This window comes from Trachinotus anak, unplaced genomic scaffold (genome assembly GCF_046630095.1).
Source record: "Trachinotus anak isolate AG129_WGS33_773 ecotype Australia unplaced genomic scaffold, CSIRO_AGI_Tana_v1 ptg000002l, whole genome shotgun sequence".
NCBI lineage: Eukaryota > Metazoa > Chordata > Actinopteri > Carangiformes > Carangidae > Trachinotus > Trachinotus anak.
The window spans coordinates 5885323-5894750 of NW_027273853.1; the positions used below are offsets into that span (position 1 = coordinate 5885323).

A 9428-nucleotide genomic window follows, 5' to 3' on the forward strand; every position below is an offset into this window, starting at 1 on the left:
TGTTCACAGCTTTACTGCTAACTTCTAACTCTCTGCACCAGTTGACTTATTATTCTGTACACCTCTATTTTCTGTCGCTCAATATTTATCCGTGTACAGTTTATGAACTTTTGCCGCCTACAACCTTGACACTGTGCTCCATCCCACTATGTTCCATTTAGGCTTTTTCTGCAACAAGCACCCACAGTAATGGTAATCTGAATCCTTGCAAAAAAACAGATCTACTTGTTGCTGCTCTGCAAGACTAACCATGACTACATGTGTTGACAACATTGTTTATTATACTGTTCACTGCATTATGTTGTACATTGCAGAAAGTGTTTTCTGATTCTATAACAGATGCAGTACTTATAATAATGTTCAACTTATGGGAGCTGGTATCGCAATATATAGGCTGACCATAAATAACGTGTCTAATATCAAAGATTTTGCTATACTCTCAAATTGTGAAAAAAACAAAATTTTACATGGCTATCCCTTTAATGTCTCTGTGGCAATGCAAGCAATGCAGGCAATGTTGTAAGTCAATAGGCAAGATTGCTTTAAAGTAGAGTTGGAATTACAGGATGCAGAAAAGTGATGAAGTACCTTGATTTTAGCACTGCAACTAATGATCATTTTCATTATCAATTTGCCAATTATTTTCTCAATTAAATGTTTTAATGTCTGAAAATAACAAAAAACGTCATATATATAGATCACTGAATTAGCCAAAACGTATTTATACAACACTTTCTATGGTGAATTTGTAGAAAATGTTGTTTACATATACTGTGGAAGATGATTTTATCCACATTATTCACCACTAATAGAATTCTTCAGATCTTCCTCATGGCATAAGTTTTGACTTGTCAAACACAGATTGTTTTTATTAATGGCTGCATTTCATTTAGATGCATCACTGCCGCAATGACGGTATTGTGCATGCCGACTTACTGGGATGCCTAAATTGGATTTTTTTTTGTTTTACTTACTATTGTCATATTCCTTAGTTACAAGAATTGGTCATTGATGTCTTGGTATTGACATCCAGCCCATTGTATTCACATTCCCGCCAGGAGGAGTCATACTGTAGCTGGCGACTGTATGAATGTCTCAGCTGGAAGGTCTATTGAAGGGTTATGGGAAGCAGTGGAGGGTGATTGCAGCGTCATGATTACGTCTTGGTCCTACAGACAGGGCTAATGCATTTCTTTATTATTAGCATTATTATTATTATTATCATTATTATGAAGAGGATTTATGGCTGCCCTTGACATTGTCTTTCCAGAATGTATTTGATTGCAGATGCCATGCTAATCTATTTACAAATGTGGGACTGCAGTTGCCAAGCGGCTTCGCTTCACTTCAGTGAGTCCCATTTGGCACAAGTCAATACCAAAACAGGAAGTCAATAACGTCACTCTCTCCCTATTCCCCACTTTCTCTCACTCCACTGCTTCCTGGGAGTAGACACAACACACACACACACGCACGCACACACACACACAAACATACACATTTTCTCTAGAGCACATGATAGACACACACACAGGCACTCTGTAACTCATAAACTCCCCCTTCCCCCGAGTCTGGTGGAAATGCTTTTAACAGCTGCCTTTAGAATGAAGTTCCACTACACCCATGTACACTCCCAAGAGAGCTACCCTGCCACACACACACACACACACACACACACACACACAAAATCTACCCAAACGCCCCCCACAAGGCTGTGGATGTAATGAGGGCGTCCGGTACCCTAGCAGGGGCCCTGGCTCACACAGGAAATGGAGTAGCCAGATAAAGCTTTCTGCTGACCAGATCATGAGAAGAGTCAGTGGGAAGAGGAGACACAAGCATGACCAGCACCAAAGAAGAAGAAGACTTGATAAATCAACTGTAGATTCAAAATGTGGCCCATGCAAACTGATCATTATTCCCCCACAGTAACTGTTCTCTGTTCAGAGTGAAATGAACAATGTACAAAAAATACTAACTAGTGTGTTAACGCTGTTTATGTTGGATTTCTTATGGGTTGGATGGCGTTTATGCCACAGTTTGGTGTGGCTGGTTATATTTGAACTATAAACCAGACAGAGACAAATGTTATCATTCGCACCTAGTTGCCAGTTTATTAGAAACTAAACAACTAATGTAGTGTAATACATCAGCCCTGCAATACACCTAACTTCATGAAGGTTATAATGTTCAGTTTTTGTTGTGACTGTCTAGAGAGGTGTTGATTCAACTCAGTGATATAAATATGGTGGACGATATATAAGAAACATCTCTCAGTACAACACAGTACCACAAACTACAGCGAAAGTAGACAAAACAATAACAAAAACTGAGCATCATAACCTTCATTAAGAAAGCATTCATTGCAGATAGTGTTGCATTCGAATGCATTAGTTTTGGCAGGGTGTACCATATAGTTAGGGATGTAACAAACAGTTCTCTATCAACAATCTTCTTCATTTATCCATTGATCTTTTGGTCTGTAAAATGTCAGGAAATAGTGCAATAGTCCATTGCAGTTTCCTTTAGTTTGTTTAGTTTAGTTATGACTGACTGGCTTTGAAAAGATATTCAGTTTACGATCACATAAGAAAAACAAAAACAACAAAAACTGAAAACACACCTAGTTGCCAGTTACTTTTCTGTTGATCAACTAACTGGTTTATCCTTTCACCTCTACCAATGATAAACTGTCTAATGGTATATTCAGAGTACACTAATAGACATGAGCTCATCAATTCAGATTTACCTTACTCAAAATTCATTTTTTCTCTGCTAAAATTAAGTCTAATTCACTTCAAGAGCAAATGATCCTTTCTTTAGGACCTGCGATTATAAAGCATAAAATGTAATACCATTCTCAGCCTACAACTTGCAAAATAATAACTAGAATATACAGACCTCGGTGGTGTGATGACTTGGCTATTTTTTAAACAATGCAAAATCACTAAAGAATGAGTTTCATTTTGGTCTCCATCACTTTTTAAACCAAAATCTTAATATTAGTGACACATAAAGAACATCAAAACTAAGTTTACCGCTCTTTGGGCTTACTCAAACTCATTTAGGCCTTCATAAAACACAGAAATTAAGGGAAAATTCATTTTCCACCCTTCATATTGGTTTAAATTTGTGAATATGTCTGCATTATAAGATTGGATGGTACAGTTAAACCCAGTCTCTCATTCCCCTCATAGCATGACACTAAAAGCCAAGTTTCAACCGTACTCATTTTTGAATGAGCCATATGGGGAACCACACGGCACTTCCAGCTCTCCTCTAAAACCTTCCCCGGTGTAATATCACGGTCTGCACCCACGACTGCCCAACTCTGAGCCACGCACTGAATCATTTTACATCTGTGGAGGCTGGTAAAGGCGAGCACGGCCTCTTTCGCAACAGTTCAGCCGGGCCGCTGGAGAGGAACTGACAGTGATGCAACGAGAGCAATAATGCGCCAGAAATCGATACAATATTTCCGCTCCGCACTCAGGATCATTTCGCAACAAATCCACCATTGCGCACCGCCACCGCCACTCGCTGCGGTGCGCACACGCAATGCACAGGGCCAGAATACCTCCAGGTAGGGCCGAGACAGGAACAATATAGGGCGATTTAACACAGAAAGGAAGAAGTGTAAGCATAGAGACCCTTAGGCCTACCTGTTCTTCATCCGCCGATAAAGTAGCTGCCATGGTTCCCGTCAGTTCTCCGATCACCTTTCACCGAGACGCGTCCTTTTCATAAAGTGGAAGATAACGGAGATGTCTGTGTGTCTGTCCCTCGTGTAAAAACGGGGTTTAGGGGTTGTCCCTCTCGCTCAAAGTTGAAGGCATCTGAATCGCTGCAGTATGAACTGAGTGTTTCTTTTCTCTTGATACTGTTTGACTGCGAAACACGCAGGCCAATTAGCCTGAATCTGCCATCCAAACTAGAGCGAAAAGCCGCTGATGTTGTGTCAGATTTCACGGAGGAGAAGAGAAAGAAGACAGGGAAGAAAAAAAAAAAAGAGAGAGGACTACACTCGAGCAGCTAGACGAGGCTTTGCTTCGGCTCGATGATAACTGGGCTCAGACCATGATCTGCTGCTCATCCACCTAACCTTACACAGATCAGAGGGCGGCAGCTGCCCGCTGACTCCTCCATGCCATGAATTGCAAGTTTTTAGCTCTGAACGCTGCCTTTATGTTGTGTGAGAGACAGCCCTGAACAGCGAGAGAGAGAGAGATTGAAGGCTATTCTTTCTGCATGCCGCTCTACCCCCTGGTGGTTAAGAGTAGAAAATGACAAAAGCTCACTGACCTCCGCCTTCATTCATAAAAATAGGAAACCAAACAGGAAAATCACCATTTTGAGTGTCAGTTTACTTTTGGGGGCGCGGGGAGTACTCTGATACACAGTGGATTTGAAAGAGAGAAAATAAATGACACTCACTATACCAGCCTTCATAAAGCCCCCTCCACTCAGAATGAGTTTTGCTGATACCGGTTATTAAAGATAACTTGGATGTTGGACTGTCACTCTGTAGATTAATAACTGAACAGGCTTCTTTCAAATTCGTCTGCTGAGTTTCTCCACGCTTACCTTCCAGCAAAAGTTTGAAATTTTGGGAAACACATTTGCTGTCTTGCAAGGAGTTAGACAAGAAGATAGATAGCCTGCCACTCACATGTGTCTCCGCAGCTAAACATGAAGCTAAAGCCCGTTAGCTTAATGCTAGTTTACCTTAGCATAAAGACTGGAAACGGCAAGCTAGCTGACTCTTTCTCTTTCATAAAAACAACAACATACAGGCATCTCTAAAGCACACTAATTAACACGGTAAGTCTTGTTTGTTTAGCTGTACAAAAACTTTAATCTAATAAAAACAACAATTTACCGTTTTATGGAGTTAAGTCCCAGACTACTTTGCTCCACCAGTTTCCGGGGCAACCAGCGGTGACAGTTACTGCTCCCAGCTTGTTTGTTATCGGATATCTTGGTGTACACTTAATTGCTTTCTGGCCGAGACTTAGTGAAGAAGATTGATATCATTTTTGTGTCTGCATGGTAAATATGAAGTATACAGCAACACAAAAACTTGGCACAAACACATCTAAAACTCACTAATTGACACATTACATCTCGTCTGTTTATTCAGTTTTAAAAACCACAATGTGAAAATGTCTTGTGGGAAAAGAAATCATTTCTGCATGGTCAAGAAATAGGCTGACATTAAACCGTCTATAAAACCAGGTCAGTTTTACACTTCAGTCTTTGTATGGATTAAACAAACAAGATATGACGTGTTAGTGAAGCAGGGCTTTGTGCTCTTTATGTTAAGCTGTCTGCTGCTACTGTGGCTTCACATTTAACGTGAGAATGGTTTCATCTTGTTTAACCCTCTGCCAGAAGGCAAGCGTATTCCCCAAAATGTGCATTTGCAAGCATGATCTTGTGACACCACAGCTGGTTTCAAAGCCAGTTGTGGTAAAATATGCAATGTGTGTGTTCATATGTCAACTTAGGCCTTCACATTTCTGCATATACTGTATACAAGGATGCATGTTTCAGGGAAATTGGAGACAATTTAAGGCTAAACGAAATATATTTGAACATTCCTAGATTCTATACTTTTCAATGAGGGCGCTTTTTAAATTGTTCAAGTACTTAATTTTTTTTTTGTAAAGAAAAAAATATGTTAGATGAATTATTATGCACAACAGAGTATTTCTTTATGTCTTACACATGTCTTGAAGGAACCGCTAATATATTACTTATCTGCCACCGTGGTGTATATTTGAAATATACTGTTTTTGTGCACATATTACTATTAACAATAGGTCTACATCACAACAGCAATCTTCAAACTATTACCAACATTACTAATGCATGAAATAAAGTGAGAGGAAATTACTAATAATAGGAGCAGAATAGGTTGCAAGAATAGCAATTTAATTAGTGAAACTCTCAACTCATGCATCCCCCAGGCTACATGATAATCCAGTACACTTTACAGGAACTGCATGACATCATAGGAAACAGAAAATACCCAACAGAATGATAAAGTTGCTGTAAAAGGACCCACACACACACACTCAGGTTTCCCTAGGAATATTACTGGCTGCTGATATATTTCAGAAGGGAGGTTGGTTCAAGTGCAGGCGGGAGAGTGCATTTCCTGCAAGATTACTGATGTGTTACCTTGATGTGTTCCTAGTGAGACTGTAAAAGTAATGTGATGCAAAACAAGGTGAGAGTGTAGAAAGAAATGTATGAGAATGTAAGAAAATGCTGTGTTAATCCTCTCATCATGATATTTTTTTAAATCTAGCTAGCTTTTGGTCAGAAATTTGGCCATTGCCTCTCTGCACCTTTCATTATCTTCTTCTCATTTTGCTTTTCTTTTTTGAGGCCCTGATCATTGGTGACTCAGCATTTTGAGCTAGCTAGTCAGTTTGCACGTGTTCTCTAAACATCTGACTGGCCAAGTGTTTTGACCACACCACTTTCACGATAACAGTGGGGAGTGGGGACACATTGAAATGTGTTTTCAACACATATTTATATGTAATAGATAAAAAGTGTATTATCGATGATATAAGTCAATAAGTAAATTGTTGTTCTTGATCCAATTTAAGGGTTAACCATAGACCTTTGCATGGGCCACCCCTGGACCTTGGGCTGGGGTCATGCAAACCCTTGGACCCTGTCCAACAGTAGGGCTGCATTCAAGACAGGTAGGCTATTTTCAAGATGGGTGTTTTTTAAGGAAAGGTTGCAAATTATACAGTTCAAGCCCAGTGAATAACCGTTAATGGCATAATGGTAAACTGTCCAAAGTAAAAAAATATGTTTTAAGTTTAGGTCACCAAAAACTGAGAAATCATGTAAATTTCATAGACAACAGGCCTTATCTCAACAGGCCAACTGGGAAAAATGGAGGTGATCTGAAACCTTTGACCAGTAGTGTAGGTGCATTCATACGGTGTTTGTTTTTTTACACAAATAACAAGGTCCCACAATAGGCAAACTGTAAATAATGAGGCGTGAGAAAGTCTAGCTTGAAAACCAAAGGGAAAATGGGGTGGACAACAATAGACTTCCTGTGAAACCAGCTGACATCATGTCATTTGGGGAAATGGGATTGGTTAACTCTTAGTCCTGCCCATGTAATGTCCTGTCTCACAAAAAAAGGTTTTGAGTATATCAAACGCTTTAGAGCGAAGGCCTGATTTAACTCACTGTGCCAGTCAGTAAAAGCTGGAGACAGAGATTCAAGTATTTAGTTTCCAAAAAGATCAGTTTACTCAAAGATGTTGCCAGTGTATGGAGGCCTCTAGTTCAGCATGATTCACTCCAGATCCCATATATTAAGTCTAAAGTGATTAAAGGTCATGCTAAGGCTATATGGAAATCACATCTAACTGGATTTTCTAGGAATCACAGATGTACTGAGCAAAACATTGTGGGCCCAGGGCTTTAGGAGGACACCGAGGTCATGCCCTCAGAATTATGTCTTGGAATTTGGAGATTTTAATGACCTGAGGAGTAGCTGACAATTTACAGTTACAAACATATTACACATGGTGGGTTTTGAATCCTGATTCTGATGTTTTTGGGATGAAGATCTCAAAATGTGATTACTTTTCTGGAAAAAAGGTTACTTGTTTGTATCTTCCTGAGATATAGATGTGAAGATCACAACAACTCGCATGCCTGTATGTTAAATATAAAGCTCAGTAATTAACATGTGTGTGTAATCTGTACAAAACTTCAAATGCAATTCATAATAATAAAATTATTTTTAGATTTTAGTACCTGCCAGGCTAGTTGTTTCCTTGTTTCCAGATTTAATGTTAAGCTAAACTAACCAGCTGCTTACCTTATTTACAGTGCAGACATAAAAGAGGCATGATTTTTTTCTTCTCTCCTTGTGACGAAAGGGATGAACATATTTCTGAAAAAAAAATTAGATTGATAATATAATCTAAGGGATTAAAAAATTTATAATAATATGAAAAACAATGTTGGCAAAGTTCAAAATGTCTAAGGGGAATTGGAGCCTCTGGGGATTTGGATTTGACCTCATGTTTTATCAAATCCTGGCTACAGCCCTGTGCAGACCCACAAATCAACATGCATCTTACTTCAGACAATAATACCAGGAACTAAAACCAGCCGTTGAGGTTAAACATCCTTTGTCTGACAGGTGTTGAAGAGTTTCAGGAGAAACACAAATCTGCTTCACTCCTCAGAAGTCTTGTGACAAGGCCTTTCAAAGAGATCAGAGAGGCCTGAAGTAAGCAACATTGTACGTGTGAGCGTATGCGTGTGTGTAGGAGCCTGAAAGCGCTGTGAAAAGTGTTACTGTGGACTGACAGGTGCTCAGTTCCTGGAAAGTGATGGGTGCTGCTGACTAATCACTGAATTCTTACAGAAACCACATGCTGTCTTTGACAGACCCTTTGGTGCAGAGGTGACTGAATGTGAAAGAAAAAAACATCCGACTGTACTCGATGAACTGCATTTATCAAACATCTTGCTCTGAAATACCACACTACGGTAAAGTCAAATCCTTTCGAGCTTTTTGCAGAAAACTGGCTTAAACACTTTGCACACATGTTGACCAGAAATGCAGTGACACAATCCTAAAGCCAAGTGGAAACATTGTTCATGTTGTGTTTTCAGGAGTATAATCCATAGGAAATTCAAGTAATTTAAATCTCATTTATCACAAAATACATCATCACTGTTATACTTTCTTTTTTTTCCTTATCTACATTTAGGTAGAAGTAAAAACTCACCAAAAATCAGATAACCAAAAATGCAACCCTGCGACTTCTTTTATCTGTTACCTTTATAGATTGTCTTTTGTATTTTTGATGCTTTCCAGGAGTCATTGCATGATGAGGTATTGCAATTGTATTTCCTTCAGCTGCATTTTGCACCCCCCTCCCCCCAACAGTCAGTGATCTCCTACGTTTCCCAGAATGAGTTATAATGATCCCCACAGAGGGTAATGAACATGTAACTTTCATCTGTTCCGTGTAGGTGGTGATAGCAATAACGATACCATTGCAAAGCCAAGACAAGGAGAAAATAACATTTGTTTTTTCCAGAGTAGAAAAAGTGAGTAGTGGCACAAACACAAGATGTGTGTCTTTCAGCTGCAGTTTTGGACATTAAGCTGATGTTTCTAAAAAGAAGTGGATCCTCTCTGATTCACAGGGTCAAACACAAACCCCTGTACTGTTTAGTGATCTTATCTTTTAACTCTAATTGGGACACCAAATATACCTGAATACGACCTGAATTCAAACACCAGCTGAGCTTGCAGCTCTGTGAGGCTGTACTCAGCAGGGCTTTGAGCTAAATGCTAACATCAGCCTTTCAAGATGACCACAATGACAGTGCCAAAATGCTAATGGTAAGCAGAAACAATGTTT

At 39.4% G+C, this 9428-nt stretch overlaps 1 protein-coding gene and 1 long non-coding RNA gene across 5 annotated transcripts in view; one reads left to right on the plus strand and one right to left on the minus strand.

The window, feature by feature from the left end:
- The window catches only part of ptpn9a (protein tyrosine phosphatase non-receptor type 9a), a 24447-nt gene extending 19470 nt beyond the window's left edge, over positions 1 to 4977 (minus strand). Inside the window, exon 1 of one of the 2 annotated variants that reach the window (XM_071492721.1) lies at positions 4880 to 4977. Coding sequence is in view for 1 of the 2 variants with exons in the window: in XM_071492712.1 (XP_071348813.1) it covers positions 3663 to 3695 (33 nt within the window). In the remaining variant the exon portion in view is untranslated. Of the gene's footprint in view, positions 1 to 3662; positions 4158 to 4879 lie in introns of those variants that run through there. The other variant, XM_071492712.1, reaches the window with a different exon arrangement.
- On the plus strand, positions 4452 to 8822 carry LOC139629844 (uncharacterized). 3 transcript variants are annotated; one of them, XR_011693058.1, is made up of 4 exons: positions 4945 to 5049; positions 5141 to 5235; positions 6621 to 6719; positions 8192 to 8822. It is a non-coding gene; the product is annotated as an uncharacterized lncRNA (long non-coding RNA). The 3 variants fall into 3 exon arrangements; XR_011693056.1 differs by lacking the exons at positions 4945 to 5049; positions 5141 to 5235 and adding an exon at positions 4452 to 4821; XR_011693057.1 differs by lacking the exon at positions 4945 to 5049 and having other exon boundaries at positions 5132 to 5235.
- Positions 8823 to 9428: the final 606 nt, after the last annotated feature.